Here is a 23294-nt window from a genome sequence, read left to right as displayed (position 1 = left end):
ACTAATAGAACACAGCAGAACATTGATAGATACACCCTACGAGAACATAACACATCTCCTCGAACGACGTGACTCGGAGCCCGCGCATCGGCCCGCCAACCTCCCTAAACGGGCGTAGCCCACTCCCCCTCCGGGCGCAACCCCCAGTCCTCGAGCCAGCTCTCAAAAAGGCCCGCGATCTTCTCGTGCCCGGCCACGGTGGGGTGCAGATTGCTAAAGAGAGACGTCAATAGCCGCCTTTTCGAGGAACCGACCACCAAGAAGCGCGATCCGATTCGCTGCTTGCAATGTCTTGGGGTTGCCTCTGGGGCACGCTGCGCCCGGCCACGGTGCCATACCCCAGTGCTTACTCGCAGCGCAGGACATACTCCCGGATCACGCGCACGAACGGTGGGGAGAGTGACGAGTGGCGTGACGCAAAGTGCTTACCTCGGGAACACGTCTGTGTACTCGACCCAGCCAGTCGCGTTCACCAGATAGATGTTCTCGTCTCCGAGACTTTTCCTGCCCATTCAGTAGTACAGTAGGGTTCAATCAGTCAGCCGAACAGCTTATCTCTCTTATCAGCCTCAAAGCCGGACAACGGCCACGCACCGGTACTGCACCACCTCCTGGTAGATCCCCACGTAATAAGGCGCAGGGGGAGCATCAGCGCTCGGCCAGCCCCACTATGCATCAGTTGCGCCGTTTTCGGAAAGACAAAGTTCAAAACGAGGCCCGGTCAGGGCCGACCCCGCAATGTGGGGAACACATGGTGACAACTCACGGGCAGGAAGATGAGGAACGGCTGCGTGGGGTAAATGAGGCGGATCTTGTCCAGGAAGGTCGTGTACGACTGTGAAAGAGTGCGCAGTACTGTGTCAGCACCGCGTCGGCTGGGGTGGAGAGGTACACACGTCGTAGAATGTGCTCGCGGTCAGATTGTTTCCGCTGTCGTTCGCTCTGCCAGAGGACGAAGTTCAGCTCTGGGAGGACGACAGGAGGGTATCGACGTACCCAATGAGGATCACAACGTGGGTCGCCGGAGGCTGATCCCTGGAAAAGTCCCATGGTGTCGTGTAATTGTGTAGAGCATCTGTGAAAGATTCTCAGTAGCGTGATCGAATTGCGCAGTGCAACGAGGAGGATGTACCGTAATATGATTGCGTATCCTCAGTCTGGACCAAAACCAATGAATCGCGTCGCACGGAGAGGACAGAGATAACACTAACCATGAAGAACTGGTAGTCCATACCGTGGACATTGCCGTATGAGTCGATGTCCTGTAAGAATGCACCCTTCAGCACCACAGCCAAAGAAGAAAGAATGGGGCGTACCGTCAACGCGATACCGGGCTGAGCCATGATATTGTGCTCCGCCTTAAAGTACTCCGCGGTGAGGAACGGCCAGGCTTGATCGACCCCACCGTCAAGGAACTGACCCTACACAATCAAGCCCCCGTTAGGCGGGTTACTTTTCGAAAACTCGAAGAAGCCACATACCGCTGACAGAGAATCACCGATGAACTGGAACACCAACTTCGAAGGCTCGTACGGTAACAACGACGCGCCCTATCAACGCACATTCCTCGTCAGAATGCTTCCTCCTTGCGAAAAAGCACAGAGAAACCCCAGCGCACCTCGTTGAGCTCAATGCTGTCTAAATTCATATTGTTCTCCTCCCAACCAGGCGAGTTGATCCTCACAACAGCCGCCGCCTTCCCCTCCTCCAGCCCCGCGAGAGGAATGACGTTCGCGCCCTGCGTCGCGTTCAAAAACGCGAAATCGCCGTAGTCGACGCTCACGCCGAGGAGGACCGGGTCGGACGTGTACGGCCCGAGGTTGAGCGTGAGCGAGGAGAGGTTCGCGGCGTGCAGCTTGAAGCCGGAGCCGGTCCTGTATATCATGAATGTGCATGCGCAGGGATGAGAACGTAGGGGGATGGGAGGGGCGACGAAGAGAGTGTGCGCACCACCACGTCTCGGGCGTCTCGTCCCACCGCCCGTTGTAGTAGATGAGCGGATCGTCGTTGGGAATCGTTACCTGCGCCAGCGCGCACGTGGACGCGACGGACGCGACCAGTGCAGCGAGGAGAATCGTGAGCATCATAAGGGCACCGGTGAGAATACTCGACAGCAAGGGAGTCCCTCAGAAGAACCTCGGAGAGGAAAGCTTTATAGATTTTTGCGAGGGACAACGAACCGCATAAACCACTGGAACGCAGTCCTGGAATGAGATCATGAGACCGAGGTTGGTGAGTTTTCTCGGGGAAATTGCTTACTTTAGAGCGCTATTTCCGGTGGTGCGCACATGGCTGGAGAACACCCCGGACCGCCGAGCGCGACATCGTAGATAATCTTTCAAGCGAGCTTCGACGAGGGCGGTTTCTGAGTCAGCGCCGCATCCGTGCTGGATAAACGCATGGGAGCTAGAGTGGAACGAAGCTGGTGATGCATGAGTCGTGATTGAGGGTCGAGCGCAAGCTCATAATTGAACCTGACATGAGCAGCAAATAGTTGAACCATTGAAAAAAGTGTCCGGTTCGCATAAATGTATAAGAACGCGTTTAAATGCGGGCCAGGCGTTTAGCCCGGGATTGGACAGAGGTGCGCGAGTCTGCGAGGAGGACGGGGGGACAGCGATGGGCAATCAGATGCGCAAGCATTTCACTGGACATGGCTCTGAAAGGTGATGCTGCGCTCAGAGAGCCAGAAACAAAGGGTGACATGCTGCTGACATGCATGCAGATGTACTACTCACTGGCCTTCTGTACTTATCCTACCCACAAGTTGGTGTCGGAAAGGACTTGATGCTCCAGTGCACCCTTGTGGCTTTTCGATCAGCCGATCTCTTCTTTCATTTGACAGGATGCCCTCCCGTCATACTGAGTTTCGCGCAAGTCTCGCGGATCTTGCTGGAGTTACTGCAATATGTTGGAGATTTACCGGAGCCGATCCTGGGTGCTCCAAACCTAAGCTCCAGAGGAGGCGATATACCCAGTGGTTCCAGGAAGAAAATAACATCGCCATTGGACATATGAGCAGCAGAAAGCGCGTATGACGAAAGCAGCGGCAAGATACCGAGGGCGTTGGTCAATGCCGTTTGGTTCAACGTCAAAGAGCAACGTCGCGTCACTATGACCGCGTCCTGGGATGAGGCTGTGTAAAAAGTCGCGTGTTTGTGCCCCTATCGCACAGCCTTTGCTCGAAGGGTGTCTTATTCGGGACTTCGTCTCGGACTCTCACAGCGGTTTATGTTGTCGCTGCAACCTGCCCAGTCACTTCGAGAGCGAGCCCCTCGTCTTACAGGAGAACATGACATTTGGGCATGCTCATTGGCTCCTGAGCGCTAGAAATAGGCGCAGCTCTCCGCAGTAGATGGACAGCCTGCGTTCGGCGGGAAAGGTGCTGGCTGATCGACGTCGTGGATGAAATACGACGAGGAGAAGCGGTCCTCGATAAAAGGGTGACTTGTGGAAACCTCTGGACATACACTTTGTCACCTCGCTCTCGAGGTCTTCGCGTTTCGGACCCTGCTTTCTCTACCACATCGCCCCGTGAACAAACCATCGGTCTCTGAAAGCCATGAGCGTCCACATGCCTCAGCCCTCCTATCCAACGCAATCATCATACCCACCTCCCGGTTCAAACCCTTCACCTCACGCCTTGCCTTCATACTCGAGCTTAGGCCCGGAATATGCCACCCAACCATCTACGGGAGGCCAGGCAGACGTCTCTCCTGTTCCTTCGTCGCAAACTTACTCTGGCCGCGGCGCCCCTGACTCGCGAACATACTTGACGCGCACACCGAGTCCTACGCCAAGCGAGCGCAAAGCCCTTGACGCCTCTTTTGGTTTCAGCATCCAGGGAGTGATACAGCGGGTCCGGCATGCGGAATCATGGCGAGATTACGGTGCGTTCCTTTCTATTGTCCGCTCGTTAGGTTCGACTTTATCCTCACGTTGTGTTCATATACGTAGTTTCACTTGCCGTTATCGGAATTTTGGTGCTCATTGTCGTCATGATTGCCGTCTTCCACGATCAAATCATCAGCGCACTCGAGCCTTTCGCACATTGGATGTACAGGTAAGCCTCTCTTCGACACCAGGAGCTCGTTCATTTCACTTAGCGTGAATTACAGGACACCTGGAGGGTGGCTAATCCCCATCGCGATCATGATCATCCTTTCTTTCCCTCCGGTGCGTATATGCGAAATATGGCCCGTCTCCGTTTTGTACCGTGGTGTTTACATTCTGCCAACAGCTCTTCGGTCACGAGATTGTCGCTATGCTGTGCGGCTTTGTCTGGGGTCCAGGCATCGGCTTCGCCATCGTCGTTGCAGGCACGCTCATCGGCGAGACTCTCATGTTCCTGTACGTCTGATTCAAGCCCTCTCTTCTTTTGAAGATGTATATTAATCAACGCTGTCTCCTCAGCATATTCAAACATCTGCTTCGCTCGTATAACGAGAGGGCGCAACGCAACAACATCACGTTTGCTGCATTCTGCAACGTCATACGCAATGGTGGCTTCCGGATTGTTCTTGCTGCACGATACAGCGCGATCCCACCCCATTGTCAGTCACTTTCTGACCAACCAACCGATAATTGCTTCAGCCTAACGAGCCTTTGACAGTCACCACCGCCGTCTTCGCTGCATCACAGCTCGTCTTCTGGCAGTTCCTCCTCGCCGCGGTCCTTGCCCTCCCTCGCCAATTTGCCTCCGTTTTCATCGGCACAGATCTCAACACCAGTGGGACCAGCGACTCCAAAACGAACAAGATCGCGACGTACATCGTGCTCGCCGTCGTGATCGTTGTCTCGATCCCGACGATGCGTTATATCCGCAAGCAGATCACCACGGAGAAGGAGAACGTCGTGTACGCGCGGCGGAAAGCAAGGTACGTGCTCTATGTGTTTCGCAGCTGTACTATATATGAATCGCTTTGGGGCAGGCAAGCGCTCATGAACGGAAGCGGCGATGGGTCTGAAGCTGCTGAGCTCAATAACTATGGCAAATCGGGCTTTGGTGGACAAGGCGGTGTTTCAACGAAGACTCGCGTGGATGTCTCGAATGTGGTGTAGGCTGGTATGAACCCGTTTATAAGGAGATTTTGCGTTGGACTCGATCTTCTTCTTACTTTACCGTTTTAGACATTGAAGTCTGAGCTATTGGTTGCGCTACACAATGGCATACATTATGTTGCCGTTGGATGGGCTCAGAGATAGGCACCGCCTACTTTCAAGCTCTGGCTCCTTTATTGTTGCCATGAGGAGTTAATCGAGCAAGCTAACATGGTTGAACTCCTCATAACTCCGGGCCAAATGAGCCGTTTCGCTATGCACCTAGCCTAAGAAAGAATACATGCACGGAGCAACTTTGCTCCATCAACATCACTTCAATGCGTAACAATGTTCAAATGGACGCTATTAATGATGCCATAATAATAATAACGGACAGCCAGTCTATAAGTCTATCAATGTAACCAATAACCCATAACATGCAAAGAAATCACCGCGTCACCAGGATCATGCCTTGTCGGCCACTAGGACGGCTCTATACTTGATTTCGCCCTTGTCCAACCTATCCATCGCCTCCTCGATGCCCTCCCTCGTGAGCGGGAACTCTTGTATGACGGGCTTAATCTTGTGGAATGCAGCGAAACGCAAGAGCTTCATGTGGATGGCGCGCGACGGGGGGAGACATCCTTGGATGCGAATGGCGTTGGCCAAGAGCGGAAAGTATGGCACTTTGAGGTCGCCCTCGGATACGGTCAAGGGGAAGATGGTGCTATTGGGCGCCATAACCGGCAGGTACCTATACCGGTATCAGTCCCGCTACCGAGGTAATGATTAGGAAAGATACGCACATGTTCCAATCTGGCTGCTGGCTCGTCGTGACAAGAAGCTGGTCCAGCGGTCTCCCGATTTTGAGCTCCTGTACGCCCTTGGTTGGGTAGAACTCGGTCGCGCCGAGGCGCATTGCCTCCTCCTTCTTACTCTCCGTGCTGGAGAACACGACGACCTCGCAGCCCATCTTCGCTGCGATTTGGATCGCAAAGTGCCCAAGCCCACCGACGCCAATGACGCCGACACGGTCCGTATCGCGCACACCGTATTTCTCCAGAGCGTTGAAGACGGTCGCACCGCCGCACATCATGGGCGCCGCGTCGGACGAGGAGATCGCGTCGGGGATGTGGAACAGGAAGTTCTCGTTCCACACGGCATGCGACGCGAATGCGCCGCGGTCGTGCTCGTGCGTGCCGTACAGGTGCCGCTCGGAGCAGAGGATCTCGTTCCCGGTGAAGCAGCTTTCGCAGCTCATACAGGACTCGTGCAGGTAGCCCCAGCCCGCGCGCTCGCCGCTGATAGACACGGAAATCTCAGTGAGTGAAGCTGGATCTGGTAGATCATCCGGCGTGACTACTCACACTTTGAAGTGTTTTACTTGTGCTCCGATCTGCTGGACGACACCGACACCTTCGTGGCCGAGGACCATGTCCTGCCCTCTGAAGTGCAGGTCTGTGCCGCACAAGCCGGCATGGGTGATCCGGATAAGGACCTCGTTGGGGCCAAGAGCTTGGCCGGCAGCTGTCGCTTGGACGACCTTGCCGCCCTCTGAGCCCTTGTAAACAGTGAAGTCAATCCCGGGCATGTTTGGATCTAGAAAGTAAAGAGAATATAACGCCGAGGGAAGAGAAGAAACTTTGCGGAGACTGTAATGTGTTCGAGGCAAGACGAGTGAAACCCTATATACATGGGAAGAGCCCATAACATATTGTTTTTCCAAAGGTGTCCGGGCTCAGGAGCCTGGCCGCAGTGGGTGACCCACCAAACGCAACAGGGTTAATGTCGGTTCAATGATGAACGACCCGACTCGGCGACCCGCGGAGTCGGCTCGCCGGTCAAGTGGTACCCGATTAACCCCTTAAAATACGATATCCTGAATCAATCCTGAATGGAGCATGCAATGGTTTTGTCTTCTCCAGAACCAATATCTGTACAATTTCCGAGTCGCTGTCAGGTCTACAAGACAAGAGAAGATGGCAGAGGTAGTATGCTTTGCGGATTGTGCTATGTTTCCAATGACTTTCTGGTATGTTCCCAAGAAGTGGGAGAGCCCGGATAAGCATCAAGTAAAGGAGCTGGAATAGGGGTAATCAGCTCCTTCGCATCGAGGCAATTCTTATCTTAGAAAACACCCAATTGACCGAGACTGACCGACTTGCTGACCGACCATTACACAATGACGCGGGAATGAGCTGACCATTGCCGAGGTGCCCAGGCTGCCCGTGAGGCGCTTGAAATCGTTCAAGTCAGAGGGTCAGAGGTTTCTCAGTGGGTCGTTGGGTCATACATTGCGCGTTTAGGACGCGACTACGAGTGTGCTACGTTTCTAAAGCAGTCCAAACAATGACTGCCGCAGAAGCGAGCTCCCTGCAAGGCTCCGTGCGTAAAGCGATAGTAGCTAAGAATTTTTGAACACTCGCACAGCCGATAATTGGCAAACGCATCAGTCAATTTCTAAAGCAGCAGTACTTCGATCAGGCCGCCAACATGAATAGGCGGTATCATTAACTAGATAATGGGGTGCTCCAAAGAAGATGTTGTTCCCTGAGGAGTGGCGCTTCTGCAGCTGGGGTCGCTTCAATTTCGGAGACAAAATTGGATTGTAACTCCGATGGATTTTGCGGCCCCGATTTGCCTGCATCTCAGGTTTTGCTTTGCACCATTTCTCATTCAATCCTGAGCTCAAGGTGATTCATCGCTTCACTTTGGTGACTTGCTTTCTGTATGTTGTATACACTGAATCTCTCGGCGATCGGGCTCGGGCTCGGGCTGACGATGATGTTCTTATTCGATCAAGACACGGACTACGGCTCATTGATAACCGGCCCGGGCCATTTGTGACATTCGTCGGACCGATGTTATCTTTTCCTCGAATTGGAAGGCGAGATCGTCACTGGAGCTCTGCGGCTCAATATAATCGCCACGACGCCGATAGGAGCGCCTCGACGCGACTCGATTACTCAACTAGTAACATGAACTTTGCGTTGGACGTCTCATTGGACTCTTCTATTCGATCTCTTTTGGCATGGCTTAGCTACGCCGACGCTCGCCGACCACTTCTCTGTCTCAGCACAACTTAGTCCTCATCGCAATCGGCAGTTTATTGTTCAACATATAAAGAACCTCACAGAAAGCGACGGAGCAGCTCAATAGAAACATCTTTCGCCTCTGTTCTTTTCACAAGCTCTTGCCCGCTCACCCAACTCACCATGAATGGTACATCTCAGTCATCCTACCTCAATCTCCACTACCCGCCGAAAGATGGCTCCCTGAACCACCCAGAGGTCCTCGAATTTAACGCGAAATACAACCCGGACGCCCCTTTCTTTATCTTCCCTCGCGACGTGCAAGGCGACAACTTCGTCACTATAACTCATCGAGAGTTCCGAGATGGCTGTCATCGCGTCGCCCATGCTCTTCGCCCGGGACGAGAGGGTCCCGAAGGCCAAGTATTCAGCATTATCGCGAATTCAGACTCGATCTTGTACCAGACATACGTCATGGGCATGATTCTCGCAGGCTTGGTGGTGCGTACCTCTCTGCTTCTCAGCTAGGTGTCACTGATAGCGATGTCAACAACGTTCTAGCCGTATCCGATGTCTCCGAGGAATTCTGCACCGGCCGTCGTGAGCATGATGACCAAGGTTTCGTCTCATCACGTCCTTGCTACGCCGGATGTTGCTAGGACGCTCATTCGCGACGTCAAGCGAGAGCTGGAGGTGTCGACGATATCGGACTATCCATTACATGTGGTCAACGCGCCCGAGCTAGGCCTCGTATACCCTCAACTATTTGCCGAGGACGCCTCCGGTTCACCAGTTGAGGACTATCCTACGGTTGCTAAGCGTCCTGCCCTTTCGGACATCATGCTATATTTGCACTCGTCGGGGAGTACTGGGCACCCCAAGTCTATTCCGCAGACATACCAGACCTCACTGGGCTGGGCTCGTCTTCGTGAGTGTTCAGTCATTCAGTTTGGATGCTATGAGTTGATCGACCTCTCCTGCAGCATTTGTAGATGATGTTCCCAGCTACCCTACGTTCTTGCGTATCGGCGGCATGTCTTTGCCTTCCTTCCACACTTTCGGACTCGGGATACAGCTGTATTTCCCGATGTTCAGCCTTCGCCCTGTTATCCTTTTCCGCCCGTCTTCGCTTGATTCCCCTACCGCTTTACCCGTCGTGCCTAACACTGACAGCACCATCGACTACATCAAAAAGTCAAGTGCCAATGCTATCGCTGTCGTTCCCTCCTTCCTTGAGCAGTGGGCAAACGAGCCCAAGCACGTTGAGATTCTCAAAGGATTGGAGTTCGTGGTACGTATGCTTTCATGTTGTGACAAGTACACCTGCAAAAATTCCTAATACCCTTCTCTTCAGATGTTTGCAGGCGGCCCACTTTCAATCAAGTGCGGTGATTACTTAACTGGGCAGGGTGTACGCATCATGCCACTGTATGGTGGGACCGAGTTCGGAGGGGCGTCGTACGCCGTTCCCGACCCACGAACCTACTCCCGCGAGGACTGGATGTACATACGCATCCCTGACATGATCAAGGTGCGGTGGGTCCCTCAAAGTGATGATACCTATGAGCTGCAGTTCCTGGTGGGTTTATCCGTCTACTTGAATGGCATGGGTGGAAGTTTACCATGACTCTGATCAACGTGCACACGTAGACGTCAGACACGTACCAACCCTCCGTCGAGAATCTTCCCGACGTCCGCGGCTATGCGACTTCGGACGTCTTTCAGAAACACCCCACGAAAGAAGGGCTTTGGCGGGTGTGCGTTTCAGCTTTTCTTGCACCTCTTCCCCCCTAGGCTAATTCCATGTTTATAGCGTCGGGCGCGTAGACGATGTCATCATACTCTCGACGGGCGAGAAGACCGTCCCGGTTCCCATGGAGGGCACGATCCTCGCGAACCCAGCCGTCGGCGGAGTCGTCCTCTTCGGACGCGAGCGCACTCAAGTTGGTGCCCTTGTCGAACCGCGAGTAGGTTACGAGGTCGATACCAACGACCCGGCTCAGGTTGCCAAGTTCAGAAATCTGATATGGTGCGTCCTCGCTACAAAGCTGAACCTAGTATCGGAGGAGATATCAATGACGTCATTGTTTCTTAGGCCCGCCGTCGAAGAGGCGAACAAAGACGCGCCCGCATTCAGTCGTATTTTCAAAGAGATGATCCTCGTCACGAACCCAGACAAGCCGATGCTTCGCGCTGGCAAGGGCACAGTAAATAAGAAGGCGACGATCAAGCTTTACGAATCTGAAATTGACGATTTGTTCGTACACCTGTGTTTTACTCGCTCCTTCTCGAGTTGACAACTTGCTCCTTTCGTGCCGAATATAGGTACGAGACCATCTTAGCGAGCACAAGCGCAGGTACGGACGTGCCACTGCCCGAGAGCTGGACGCCCGAGGTGGTCGAGCCATGGATCCAGACCCACATCACACATGTTAATAACGAGAAGGAGGCTAATCCAGACGTCGACTTCTTCGCTCAAGGATTCGACAGGTAAGTCATTTATTCCTTCCACGTAATCTGATCGGGGGCGCTTATCACGCCAAAACCCCAGTCTGTCTGCGACATTCCTCCGAAACCGTATCATCGGCTCGCTCAAGCACGCGGACGATCCAGAAACCAGAGAACGCGCGGGCAAGATCAGCCAGAACTTCATCTTCGCCCATCCGACGGTGTCGCAGCTCGCGCGAGCCGTCTGCGCGATCGTCAAAGGAGAATCCGGCGAAGCTGCGATTGACGTCGCTCAGCATGTGGAGGCGATGGAAGCAATGATCAAGAAGTACTCTGTCGGACTCCCTGGTGCTGGTGCGAAAGCGGCGCTGAACGGTCACGTCGCGATGCCAAAGGGCGCAAGCGTTGTTCTTCTGACGGGCTCGACGGGTGCGCTCGGAAGCGAGCTCCTGGCCGGGCTTCTTGCCCGAGACGATGTGCGGACAGTGTACGCGTTCAACCGACCCGGAAAAGGGCAGTCTCTTCTCGAACGCCAGGCGGCGGCGTTCGAACCGCGTGGGCTGGACACGGAGATTTTGAAGTCTGATAAGCTGGTGTTCATCGAGGGGGACACGGAGCAGGAGAAGCTTGGCCTCCCCAACGACATCTACGAGGAGGTGAGAATGACAACAAATATCTAACCTCCTTCTTCTTCATATTAAAGGACGTAAACTCCGTGTATCCAGATCCGTACTTCGGTGACCCACATCATCCACAACGCTTGGCGCGTCAATTTCAACCTCACCCTTCCCTCGTTCGAGCCCCAAGTCCAGGGTGCACGCAATCTGATTGACCTCGCTCGCGAGTCCGGGTCGGGGCAAGGCACTGTGCGGTTCATATTTGCGTCGTCCGTCACGTCTGCGCAGGGATGGCCACGGGACCCGCACAGCGCCGCGGGGGATGTGCCCGAGGAAATCATGCCCGACGCGAAGTTTGCTGTTGGTGGTGGGTATGGGGAGGGGAAGTACGTCACTGAACAGGTGCGTTTAAAGCTGTGCTACGTTTGTTGTGATCGTGATCTTAAAAATAACGGGTGCATCCACGAGTAGGTCTTGAAACAAAGCGGTCTCCCATCGACGAGCTTCCGTATCGGTCAGATGTCGGGCGGGCTACCGCGTGGTGCGTGGTCGACCACGGAGTGGTTCCCGATCATCGTCAAGTCGAGCGTCGGCATGGGCATGTTGCCCGATGCCAAGGGAGTAAGCATTAAAGATCTCGTGGCCTAACACTATGTTCTAAGCACTCTACAGGTCAATTCATGGCTTCCTATGGACGCTGTCGCGCGTGGTATGCTTGATGTCGCGTTCTCTGCCAACGAGCTGCCGGCTTTGCTCAACTTCGTGCACCCCCGCTGTACACCTTGGAGCAAGCTGATAGAACCTATCAGCGAAGCGCTGGCACCCATGAACGGAGGAAAGAGTCTTCCTCTCGTGCCGTTCGCCGAGTGGTTTGCAGAGCTCGAGAGACTCTCTCAGGCCTCGAACGCAGGAGATGAGGCGGAGATCAAAAAAGTGGTGAGCTTCTTCCTCAACAATACTGGTTCAGGTCATGTTTTTCTGACGAGGGTGCTTCTGCTCATATTCACGTCTAGCCTGCGCTAAAACTGCTCGACTTCATGCGCGGCCTTGCCATCTCAGACACTATAGTGCGCGAAGCACAAGACGCGGATGAGCTCCAGGCGACGGGATTCCAGCCGTTTGCGACGGCTAAGGCACAAGCGGCGAGCGAGACGATGCGTACGCTGGAACCACTTACTGCCCGGGATGCGCTGCGCTGGGTCGAGTACTGGGATTCCGTGGGTATGTTCGCGAACGCTTGATCGGGTATGGGAGAGGGTTGTACCATCTCAGACAACTTAATCATATACAGTATCTGCATATAATACAACTACAATATATTGTTCATTTCCTTCTTGGTGCTTCCGCCCGATAGGCCAGAGTGAGAGCAAGGACCGCAAGTCTCACTTACATTAGGATTATTTACAACATGGCAGACACAGACAAAAACATATCGTGTCGACCAATCCGTGTTCACTCTGGTCGTCACTGCCAGAGCTGTGATCGGGCCGATTGGGGTCTTCTGAGCCTGTTGGTGAATCTCTCTCTTCATCGGATTCTGGTTCAGTTTGCGAGGGGAGCCTTGCATGTGGATCATCCCCTGCCACCAGTACACGCTGAATAACGGTATAAACTTTCATTATACGCGAAGAAGCAGATACTCAAGGCACGACACCAGGACGTACCAGTTTGTCGCGAGCTGCAGCAACTCTCGTAGTAGGGCGTTTAGGCTTATGAGTCATCGCGAGTTCTTCGCCGCCGATATCCGAGTCTTCAGATCCTTGTTCTTTGCTCTTTCCTTTAAGATTTGAACCAGGATGGACAGTTCTTCTCCACCAGAATCGCCTGAGAATGTTGGTCTTGTGCCGGGACTTAAGAACGTCTCTCTTGCTCTTTCTGTTAGTATCGACTTTGCCTTGCCTTTTTGACGTGCCACCAAGCTACCAGCAGGTCAATGGCTCATCTTGGGAGATAAACCATGTGAAAGGTTATGGCTCACGTCTGCATCGTCCCAAAACCCTTTAGAGCCTGGTGCTGGTTTCCTACGCACAGTTGCTGGCATCTAAGAGAAGGGTGTAAGATTCGGTGTTTTGAGTGATCAGTCAAAATTCAGAGAACAAACATTCATGATACTGTCATCGTCGCTCTGGAAATAGTGTCACCTTATAACTCTGAGAGTACGTGATACGCAGACTTACCTCTCTCGGCACTCCCCCACGTTCCGTTCTTCCTCGTGGTGGATCTGGAGCGCTTTGGCTTCCCTCTGGGTCGGAGTTCAACTACGTGACGATGTACGGTGATTAGGGAATAAGATACATGCCTAGCAGCGATGGATTTACCTCTTCGACTATTGGAAGCAGAACCACACCAGTCGCTGTATCCCACATACGAAGCGTGTGATCCATGAAACCGCTGACGAAGCGAGTCCCATCTGGAGAAAAGGCAGCAGCTCTGACGCCATCCTGAGTGTCTTCCAAAGGCCCTAGCACTCGTTCGCCCGTGGCTGCGTCCCAGATCCATATCGTCCAGTCGTGAGAGCCGGCGGTCAGCAGTTTCGTGCCATCCGGCGACCAGTCGACTGCACCGATTGAGCCTGTATGTACACGGATAGGATCAAACGCGAGACTGCCGGTTGTAGTGTTCCAGACGTGGACGGCAAGGTCGTCTGAGCCGCTCACAAGACGCGAACTGTCTGGCGAAAAGGCCATTGTACGAACAGAGGCATCGTGCTTGAATGGCCCTGCGAGTCGCTCATATGTGCGCATGTCCCAGATGTAGATACAGCTATCGTCCCCGCCGCTCGCCAGCTTACTCCCGTCCTTCGTCATGGAGAGCGCACGCACAGCGTCGGTATGTGCCTCGGTGACATGCTGAAGTTCACCAGTGACTGCGTTCCAGAAACGCAAGGATTTATCCTTGCCTCCGCTGACAAGTCGAGAGCCATCAGGCGTCATCCTGACAGTGTAAACCGCTTCGTCATGACCAGTGAGGGGTTTCATTACCGGCTGCATTGATTTTGTGTCAAAAATAAGGACAGTGCGATCATCCGATGCAGTCGCGAGCTTGGTACCGTCCGCAGAGATGGACAGCGCGTTGACGCTTTCACGATGGCCCGCCATGTCGCCGACCTGAAAGCCAGTCTGAGCATCCCAGATACGTACGAGAGGTTCTTCACCGGCACTTGCGAAGCGCTGACAATCAGGAAACCACATTGCAGCTAAGATAGCAGCCCCAGCCTTCATTTTCCCCGGATCGCTGGATCTGTCGGGCTTTCCAGAGTGTTCTTCTGCATATTGTTTGAAGGAAGAATGCTTATTTGCAGATATCTAGAAGAACCTATTTATTAATGCTTGTCCTCGGCTCGCTGGTGGTTACTCACCAGTGGAAGTGACGCTTTACCTGTCCGTGCATCCCAGATCTGGACTCGGGGAGGGGTGCCAGCATCAGCTGACGCAAAATGCTTCCCATCAGGAGAGTATGCGACGCTCCATAGACGACTTTTGTGTGCGTATAATGCGCCCTTGAAAAGGATCTGACCATTGCTCGCATCCCAGACGCGAACTGTATAGTCGTAAGAGCCGCTGATGATGCGCGTGCTGTCTGGGGACCACGTCAGGCACATAACAAAGCCCCTATGACCTCGAAATGGGCTCTTCGTGGGCTTTCCTGTTCGCGCATCCCACAACCGCACACTATAATCGTCTGCACCGCTCGCTAGCAAATGCCCATTTGGCGAGTACACCACAGTGTTGATCTCGCCCCGATGCCCCTCGGCGAGCAATACCTCCGCGCCAGGTTTCTTCAAGTCGAAGACGCGAAGTTTATGATCCGCGCAGCCGGTCGCAAGTCGACTCCCGCTCGGTTCCCAAGACACAGAGCGGATCAAGTCTGAATGGTCCCCGCTTTCAAACTCGAGCGTTTTCTGGCGAACATCCCAGACTTTGAGCGTTTTGCCTCTGCCGCCAGTAGCAATGAGCCGCCCGTCTGGAGAGTGATTGATGGTCCATACTTGATCTACAGCATGTTCTATGGTCGTCACAGGTGCGTCAGCAATGTTCATGGTATCCCAGACGCGCACAATGCTATCTTCTCCGCCGGATATGAGGAGTTTTCCGTCAGGAGAGTAGGAAATGTCGTGGATTGGGCTTTCGTGACCATGCATTGTCACGCCTACTTGTCTACCTGTGTTTGCATCCCAGATGTATACTGTCCTGTCCTCGGAGCCCGATGCAATGTAATTGTTGTCAGGTGAGTAAGAGATGGACATGATACCCCCTGTGTGGCCTGTGAAAGGCTTTAAATCGTCCTCATCATCTGCGTTTCCTGTAGTTACGGTATCAACGCTTCGTGTCTCGTCCAGAACGCTTTCAAGCTGCTGCACGTCTGACACGGTGGACATGAGAGCAATCCGAGGGGTAATTCGAAGACGAGAAAGGAGAAGAGCCGCCGGGTCCAGTGGCCTTGATAGAGGAACAAGAAAGAAAACATACGCACGACGCGTATGCAATGCTGTGTTTCCACGGAACGTAATAGACGCCCTATCATGAGCGGGAAGAGCCTTGATTGGACGTTCAACTCAAGGATATTGCACCCGGCTGATGTGACACTGTCTCTCCCTCTCATAAACTCGTCTCTGCTGGTCCAAGTTGAGTGCACTTCACTCATGAGCAACCAGGTATATAATTTAGTAGAGAGGTATCATGGAAATTCTACCTGACACTAATGCAGCAAGTAGGATGGTATTCGCAAAAAGCGACCAGATATCGGAACATACGTCCCTGGATGCACCCTCGAAGGCCAAGCCCCCAACCAGGTTCATCACTAATCACGAGCCATTTCCAGGAGATGGTGGAGGAACCCTCACGACATCCGAGTTACTGTCAGGCATCGCAAGCGCAGTATGCCACGACTCCCTCACCCCATCCTCTCCCTCTGCCTCCGCTTTTATAGCTTCTAGTTCCCGCACAGCTACAGTTTTCGCCAACATTGCCTGTGACTGTGCTCGCAAGTTTGGAGTCGCAACAAGATTTAGATAGCATATCCCCAAACAATCTCCCGGTGAGCATTCACGACCGACCCTCATAGGATGAAATATGGATGCACTCACGACAGTGTTTTCACTCGGCACGTCCATGCTCGAGCTTCCATGCCCCCTCCAATCAATATCAAGCTCTGGTGGCCGGCACGCTGAACCGGACGCAGCGGTAGATGCTGACGTCCGCGGCGAGCGGACCAATTCTGACTCTGTGGCAGTGTTAGTGTTGGCGTTGGTCTCGCCTGCGAACTGGAGCGAGGTGCTCATCAACGCGATGTCGGGGTCGGGTGACATCGTTATTGGTGAGCCGAGCCTTTGGGCGTTGAGTCTGCGCATGTTGAGGCTGCATGGCAATTGTATTATCAGGATCAAGAATGGGGCACGCCGAGGGAGTGATAGAGAAGACATACGAGGCAAGGAGAGAATTTGCGTAAACTGGGAGTAAAAGTAAGGATACAAACAGAAGTGATACATCCAAATACCCACTTCGTGTTTGTATAATGATCAGAGCAGTGAAGCTGAGGGTACTCGTCTGCTGCACGGTCTGCAAAATCAAAGGATCCTCAATCGCTGCATATGAGGTTTAAGAAGCGTAGTCCTCACCAGAACGAGCGTTGCTACATCAATTAAGCTCGTCAACGTCCCAGTGGCAACGGTGTAGACTACAAGGCGATGCAAGAGTTGGGAGGTCGGAGAGCTGCATGGGAATGGAGTGTAGTTAGAGGCAGCATGGCGGTGGGGAGTGAGCGATTCGACTTTACCCTTTCCACAACAATAGATTCTTTCGCAAGTAGTACGCAAGTATCGCGGCCGAAAACGTGTCTCCGGCAATAAACAGTGAGTTTCCTATTATGTTAATCGACTGAACTGATGTTAGAGAAACTTGTTTAACGCTTCATTCATTTGGACCGCACCAGCGTGTTCTTCCGGTAATCTAACCATAGTTCATAGCGACTACTGTTCGTTCGGGTGTCAATTCCATACACGCGTGAGAGGTAAACTGCGGGTACTCACGTCTCAGCGCATCCCCACAAGCTGATTGCTGATCTATAATCAAACTTGGATTGCTTGTAAGGATCAGACAGCTTACCGGTACGTGCAAGGACAACCAGAAGCTGACGAATGGTCATTAAGGTCAACTCTTCTCTGCGCAATTGTCCGAAGACCACATACCATGAATAAAGCTGCCCACTTTCTGCGCGTAACTTCGTTTTGGAGAGGACGGGTGAGTACAGCGTTAAGCTACAGCCTTGGGAAGGTCATGACTCACATGCCCATACTTTCCACGTGAAGTATAGATACACGACGAGATCAGTCATGAACTTCGGCGTAGAGTTAGTCGTAAGTCTCTGCTCGAATAGAATGTTATCGCACTCACACCGATGATCAGCATGATCTGATGGGCAAGTCGCTAATTAGTGACGTCCGTGATGCGGGCTGAGAAGACGCCAGTACTGACAGTAAACACCCTGTTGTCATCAGAGATGCATTAGACGGTGCAAGAGAAACTATGAAGGCCAAACGACGCACCAGTCCGTTGACTCCACAGCCAGATCATTCCCAAAACTCAGGATGAGATACCTGTCGAGGACGAATATTGACATACAGGCGTGTGCCGTTTCGAATACCCTGTACGCCGCTATGTCAGAAGATGGCCGATTACCCCGAGGCTGACGGCACGAACCATACGAGGCACACCTGGTTATATGCGTAGTGATTAGCGCTCACACAGCAAGGGACGTAGTGTTACACAGCAGGACGGGCTCACCAGCATCCTGAGACTCAACCGGTCCCCTGGGTATGCTCTGTAGTAAAAGACGGTTTGGAGACATGTTACGCCGTACAAGCTGGAGTCTCGGTTAGCTTGCTAGTCGAGACTGGCTTACGGAGAGATGACTCACGCCATACCAATCAAGCTTCCTATCAGTGGTCCGCGCATGATCTCTGCTGCTGGACTTCCTCCCCCTACTCCAGCGGTCGTACTGCCGCTCGCGTAAGGTGGCATACGCAGTAGATCCCAATGGCAGTCCTAGGTATTCGGATGAAACCAGGAAAACAGCTTCAGCTGCGGGTTAAGGCGGGATATCAATCCGAGATGGAGAGTGGAAAGGGGAAAAGGGACAGGAAAGATGGAAGAGGCAGGCCCGAGACCAAGACGCCCGGTGTCTAAAGCAAACAGGGATTCATATCGCCCCTGGCAGGCGTGGTATTATACCGTCATATCGCAGGGGCCGCCTCAGAGCGCGAGGCGCGGACCTGACACCTTTGAGAAGGCGGTCTGATCAGCACACCGCCTACATGCCCCGAGACGCGCGGGGACAAAGAGGTATATGAATGAGCCTGGACGTGTATGGTAGGTGAGCGAGAGTTTGGGAGCCGTTAGACTCCAGGAGGATGCCGCATGGCAAGCCTCGCGTTTCCCGGTGATCGTCATCGGTCGCTGTTTAGCCATGCATCGTTTGTGAGTCGCTTTTCAACCATGACGTGACCTACTCATTCGATGCAGGGACCACCGACTTCCCTGTCAGCTTTGCGTGCGCTTCTACATACAAGGTCTCAGTCGGTCAGCCAGTATCTGACCAGCGGCCGAAATGCAAAGGACCTGTGGTTTCCTGGATAAGTCAGTCATAGCTCTCGTGTTTCTTGGAGTTTCAGAAACCGGGAAGCAGAGGAAGCAATACCTAAGATGTGTATCAACTGACGTGGAATGGGCTCGACTTTACTCCCAAGACGGATAACAAGACATGGGGTGTGTCAACGGGGCGAAATTTTGAAACACGAAGCACGTCAAATCGGTGCATGGACTCGGACGAGCGGAGCCAACCGCGAGCCACGGAACCAAAACGAGGACTGTCCGGTCCGGTGCTCCGGGCCTCAATGAGCCCCTTTTTGGGGCCTTCCCAGGCCTTCCCGAATTGTCTTGCACTTGGTCTCGCACCGTCAACGCATTCGTGAATGTTCTGTTCACGGTGTGTTCACCTGGAGAAGTTTATCGCCTTTTCGATTCCGGGAGATTTCGGCACAGTTTTAGCATGCACGTTCATCAGGCTCTGATTACTTCCCGTCACTGTACGCTGAACAGCTCCGCGATATCGATGATGCCCATCATCCAGCCACACGCTTGAAGAACCGAGACCGTCCTGAAGCCTTGGCGCTGATGTACCTACTTCTAGCCTGGGGGGGGGGCTCTACAGCAAGAAACCTATTGTACGTGCGCTTAAAACGCGTTCTCAAACTTGTTATATCTTTCTTCGCGCTTACCAAGCTCCTTCATGTCCGTCCTCTCAGACTCAGAAGTACACTATCAAGGCTCCATCCCTTCATTCCCCTCCCTTCAGTCCATATCGGGCTCTAGTGAAGAATTTGACGGTGTGGTAACCGTCCCAGATGAAGGGTTCATGCCGTTCGACGGTCACCGCAAGGGTATCCGTGCTATAGCCTATTTGCCTCACGGTAATTCTATCTCAAAACTGGATCGAGGGATCGCTCAGGTAGACAAGTGGGCAAAAGCATGAAGGGGTACACGTATATGGTCACATCTATCTGCTATCTGCTATTCAGCTGACGGGAAGCGTCTCACATCCGGCGGACGCAACGGTATGATGCGCATCTGGGACATCGAGAACGGGCACGAGACCCGAGTTGGTGGGAAGTCTGTCATAATGTGCAAACGCGCTGTTTGGAGCGTTCGGTACTCCCCTGATGGAAAGTTCATTGCCACTGCTGGAGATCACAGGCTCAAATTACGGAATTCCCGCAACCACGAGCTTGTAGATAAAGTTCAGAATTGTTTCCTAGACAAGTCGATCTCCTGGGCGCCAAACGGGAAGAGTCTCGCGACCAGCTCGTGCGAAGGCAAGATTTGTGTCCGCGATGTCAACAAGCTCAAGCTACCGGTCCATCCGTGACCGAAGCGCATAGTTCTTCCGGTGCACCTAGTGCGGTATACTCTCCCGATGGACAATTTATTGCTGGACTATTCTAGAATTGCGCCATGCGTGTACGGGCGCGGAAACTGGGAAGCCAGCGAGGAGCCCGTTTAGAGGATATGCTGTTCGCGAAATCGCGAGCATTTGTATAGGCATTACAAGGTCACCAGGTAGTTCAAGGCTCAAGCGCTCATTATCGGCGGTGCTATCTATGTTTGGGACCTCGTCAAAGGACAAAGTTCAGTGATCCATTGTATGGGCATACGCGGGCGGTCAGTAGCGCAATTTCTCACTCACCGGGCGGCAAGCGCTTTGTTTCCACAGATGGCCATTAATTGAGATCTCGAGTTCAGATTTGGAACGCAGAGACGGGAGAAACATCGGTTCCAATGCGCACTACGAGATGAGGTATTCCTAACCGTTCCTTTTGCAAAGAAATTGGAGGTTTAACATAAAAAATCCAAAGAATTCGCAGAAACGAATTTCATCGACAGCGCATAGTACTTTTGGGCACTGGAAAAGATGTGGGCTTCAAGCACGGTTATTGCCGCTATCAGAGCTGGTGAATAGTTCCCCGATGTCAGAGCTTTCTCAAGCGCAGAAGACGACTATGCCATACGGATTTATGAACCGAGCAGATGGTTTTCGGAGCAAGAGCGCGAGACGCCAACGACAGAGGCACCAAGCGCAATTTTACCGTCGAGATGCCTGCTACTATATATCGGCAAGAGACACCGGCGTGGAGTGAAATCCGAAGACTTCTGAGATGAAATGAACCTCGCTGAAAGTATCTTAAGTGGCTAGGCAAAGGATCAAGACGCCAGCGCTGTACAACAAGAAAATCTACAACGAAAGCAAGCGCGAAGGCGAAAAAAGAGAACAGTATGACACGGGCACGGGCCGCGAGGCTGAACACCATCCCATGCGCCGACTACGTCGCAAACAAGCAAGCGTGTCTCTGGCGATAGCCAGGTTCGTTACGTTTCACTCTCGAGAAAATAGCTGACATTATGTCTCAGTCTGTGGCTGCGTGAAGGTATACATCAGCCAAAGCAAAGAGCACCAACAGGGACCCAGATCAGCATCCTGGTAACAGTGACTCGGAGTCGGAAGAAGATGTAGCAGCAAGCGAAAATCCGGAAACCGAAAATCCGGAGACTGAAAATCAGGGGAACGAAGTTGGCTTTCTGGGGAAAATTAGTTATTGTCTCTGTTTTCCTTGCTTCAAGTGAACACATTCGACATCGATGTCGCTACGCTGACTTGGCTCGTCAGCACTTATGACCAACTTGGATATATTCCACAGTACGATACATAAGAAGCACTTCACCTGTTCTCTCGTCGTATACATCATTTGGCCTGCCAATTAACACCTTAGGATGATCTGGCAAGCATACAGTATACGTTCCCAAGGTGTTAATTGTTCTTCTCATGACGAATCCTTTCTTCTATGAGCGCAGAGTTCTTCGTCGACTATTTTCGCGCATTTCAGCAATCCTTCACTTGGCTTGCGTCCTTAGTTGAAACAGTGTGCGCAATTGCAGACGACTGATGAAATCGACGCAACAGCGTCAACTGAACACAAGGAACAGCCTGGCGATGTAGAAATTGTTGTCTTCCAAGAGTTCCTGAGTATCCATTCATGCCAGCTTCGATAACTTCTATGCTTTGCATTCATCTACGATCGTTAACATTAGCCCACATAAGCATACACATTTGCCATTTCGTTCGTCACTCAGACCCTCGACACATAACATCTAAGCCGCAGTCCGCGTGATACCCAAATCCCTCAACTTGCCCGTCCCGACCTCATATATCCACCCATGCACCGCGACGCCCTTACCCGACGCCCACGCCTCGCCGATCGGCGCAGACGCGCACACGTTCTCGACCTGCACGCGCACGTTCTCCTCGATGAGCGTCGTCAGCGCGTCGTGGTGCGGCTTGCCCGACAGCTGCAGCGAGGTGGCGAGCTTCGTCAGCGGTGCGAGCCACCGCGAGAGGGCGCCGGTAGGGCCGGAAGGAGCGGTAGCCGGCGCAGAGCCGGCGGCGTGTAGGCACGCGAGGGCACCACCGCATTGGGTGTGGCCGACGATGGCGACTGAAGAGGACGAATGGTGTGTTTGTCGGATAAGTATTGGAGGGTGAGCGAGGAGAAAGAGCGGTGATCAGTCGTGGGTGGAGGTGGAGATGGTGGAGGTGGATGAGAGGGGTGTGCAGGCAATTGAGAGCAGATGGACAGATAAGGGCAACAGATAAAGAAGAATGGATGAGAATCGACGCGCATATATCCACAGATAAGACAGCACCCACCATGTTCGCAGCCAACGGTTTCAATTGCGTACGTCAAGATGGCGTTCGCGCTATCATCCTCAGGATGGAACTGGCTGCAATGCGCAGTGACGAACAGATGATGAAGCACCGTCAGACGCTGCGGGGTAGCACGGAGTAACAGAGAATAGGCATACTTCGCAATGTTGCGGTGGACGAAGATATCGCCAGGGCGAGAAGCGGTGACCACGCTCTCAGGTGCCCTCGAGTCCGCGCATCCAATCCAGAGGACCTGTGAATAGCAAGGCACAACACCGAAGCGGCGTTAGAGCACATTTAGAAGGCCTTCGAAAACCCCAGACTAAACGGTAAACGCGGGCCGCGCGTCATCGCACGTTGCTACCCTCTCCGTTTCTGCACACAGAAACTTACCTTGGGTGACTGGCCCTTATCGAGCGTCGGGAGGAAGGTGGGCTCCTCCTCGTTGACTTTGTCCATCCAAAGCGCGTTCCGCTTAAAGAGATTGTCGATAATGGCCTGAGAGGGCATCGTTGGGGTTGCCTTGGTGTTGGTTGAGCGTGAAGAGGAAAATAAAGGTGGGGGGATGGTGGATGGACTGCGAGTTGCGAGTTGAAGTGGTGGCCTTAATACCGACGAGACGTGGCGGAAGATATAGCGGCGTTGGCATGCAGCCGTACGCGAGCTAATTTTGAAGCCTTGGGGGAACAGCTTGATGACGTGAATCTGTGTTCTGCAAGTCGGCCTCAGCTTTCCGCGTCCGCTGGAGGTCGCACTTGGTCGTAGTTCAACGTTCAACGTTCAACGTCCGAGACGCCCCGTTCGCAAAATTCCAGGCCTGTCATGTTGATTCACGCCTAATTGGCTGGGGCTGCTCGTCTGGGGGAGAATCATGAGAGCTTGACATCTCGAAAACTCGATCCGC

General features: G+C 53.1%; 8 protein-coding genes across 8 annotated transcripts; 3 read left to right on the top strand and 5 right to left on the bottom strand.

The window, feature by feature from the left end:
- Nucleotides 1-104: 104 nt before the first annotated feature.
- CONPUDRAFT_168615 (uncharacterized protein) lies at nt 105-2204 on the bottom strand (the record flags this gene model as incomplete). The annotated part of the gene is made up of 12 exons (XM_007775010.1): nt 1951-2204; nt 1619-1874; nt 1482-1550; nt 1317-1421; nt 1212-1262; nt 1133-1157; nt 997-1075; nt 897-942; nt 767-835; nt 595-668; nt 430-504; nt 105-213 (listed from the first exon to the last, which is right to left on the bottom strand). Exons 1-12 carry the CDS (start codon nt 2085-2087, stop codon nt 105-107), a joined length of 1095 nt encoding a protein of 364 aa, XP_007773200.1. The 5' UTR covers nt 2088-2204.
- A 1358-nt stretch (nt 2205-3562) lies between these two features.
- CONPUDRAFT_158032 (uncharacterized protein) lies at nt 3563-5061 on the top strand (the record flags this gene model as incomplete). The annotated part of the gene is made up of 7 exons (XM_007775009.1): nt 3563-3890; nt 3958-4063; nt 4119-4176; nt 4241-4350; nt 4414-4553; nt 4613-4877; nt 4932-5061. The coding sequence occupies 7 exons, from the start codon at nt 3563-3565 to the stop codon at nt 5059-5061; spliced, it is 1137 nt and encodes a 378-aa protein (XP_007773199.1).
- CONPUDRAFT_130246 (NADP-dependent alcohol dehydrogenase) lies at nt 5055-6631 on the bottom strand (the record flags this gene model as incomplete). The annotated part of the gene is made up of 3 exons (XM_007775008.1): nt 5055-5794; nt 5847-6341; nt 6408-6631. 3 exons carry the CDS (start codon nt 6629-6631, stop codon nt 5506-5508), a joined length of 1008 nt encoding a protein of 335 aa, XP_007773198.1. The 3' UTR covers nt 5055-5505.
- A 1624-nt stretch (nt 6632-8255) lies between these two features.
- On the top strand, nt 8256-12434 carry CONPUDRAFT_168612 (acetyl-CoA synthetase-like protein; the record flags this gene model as incomplete). The annotated part of the gene is made up of 13 exons (XM_007775007.1): nt 8256-8573; nt 8634-9000; nt 9056-9363; nt 9427-9651; nt 9723-9829; nt 9886-10101; nt 10168-10329; nt 10398-10562; nt 10624-11176; nt 11246-11539; nt 11609-11758; nt 11810-12073; nt 12151-12434. 13 exons carry the CDS (start codon nt 8256-8258, stop codon nt 12376-12378), a joined length of 3357 nt encoding a protein of 1118 aa, XP_007773197.1. The 3' UTR covers nt 12379-12434.
- A 26-nt stretch (nt 12435-12460) lies between these two features.
- On the bottom strand, nt 12461-15295 carry CONPUDRAFT_146584 (WD40 repeat-like protein; the record flags this gene model as incomplete). Its single annotated transcript, XM_007775006.1, has 8 exons — nt 14496-15295; nt 13456-14442; nt 13315-13395; nt 13239-13262; nt 13116-13178; nt 12802-13056; nt 12561-12732; nt 12461-12522 (listed from the first exon to the last, which is right to left on the bottom strand). The coding sequence occupies exons 1-8, from the start codon at nt 15276-15278 to the stop codon at nt 12461-12463; spliced, it is 2427 nt and encodes an 808-aa protein (XP_007773196.1). The 5' UTR covers nt 15279-15295.
- Nucleotides 15296-15806: 511 nt separating this feature from the next.
- CONPUDRAFT_146583 (uncharacterized protein) lies at nt 15807-18233 on the bottom strand. Its single transcript, XM_007775005.1, has 17 exons — nt 18053-18233; nt 17916-17998; nt 17836-17845; nt 17682-17780; nt 17611-17620; nt 17530-17547; nt 17422-17473; nt 17325-17356; nt 17242-17266; nt 17166-17193; nt 17066-17108; nt 16913-17013; nt 16755-16848; nt 16638-16695; nt 16562-16586; nt 16224-16494; nt 15807-16112 (listed from the first exon to the last, which is right to left on the bottom strand). Exons 1-17 carry the CDS (start codon nt 18154-18156, stop codon nt 15942-15944), a joined length of 1224 nt encoding a protein of 407 aa, XP_007773195.1. The 5' UTR covers nt 18157-18233; the 3' UTR covers nt 15807-15941.
- A 1479-nt stretch (nt 18234-19712) lies between these two features.
- Nucleotides 19713-20641, top strand: CONPUDRAFT_168609 (uncharacterized protein). Its single transcript, XM_007775004.1, has 2 exons — nt 19713-20488; nt 20547-20641. The coding sequence occupies exon 1, from the start codon at nt 19751-19753 to the stop codon at nt 20057-20059; it is 309 nt and encodes a 102-aa protein (XP_007773194.1). The 5' UTR covers nt 19713-19750; the 3' UTR covers nt 20060-20488; nt 20547-20641.
- A 1052-nt stretch (nt 20642-21693) lies between these two features.
- On the bottom strand, nt 21694-22905 carry CONPUDRAFT_110545 (carbonic anhydrase). Its single transcript, XM_007775003.1, has 4 exons — nt 22784-22905; nt 22549-22643; nt 22394-22467; nt 21694-22181 (listed from the first exon to the last, which is right to left on the bottom strand). The coding sequence occupies exons 1-4, from the start codon at nt 22898-22900 to the stop codon at nt 21838-21840; spliced, it is 630 nt and encodes a 209-aa protein (XP_007773193.1). The 5' UTR covers nt 22901-22905; the 3' UTR covers nt 21694-21837.
- Between the last annotated feature and the right edge of the window lie 389 nt (nt 22906-23294).

This window comes from Coniophora puteana (genome assembly GCF_000271625.1).
Source record: "Coniophora puteana RWD-64-598 SS2 unplaced genomic scaffold CONPUscaffold_13, whole genome shotgun sequence".
NCBI lineage: Eukaryota > Fungi > Basidiomycota > Agaricomycetes > Boletales > Coniophoraceae > Coniophora > Coniophora puteana.
The sequence above is the reverse complement of the archived record's forward strand: the minus strand, read 5'-3'. Positions and strand labels throughout refer to the sequence as shown.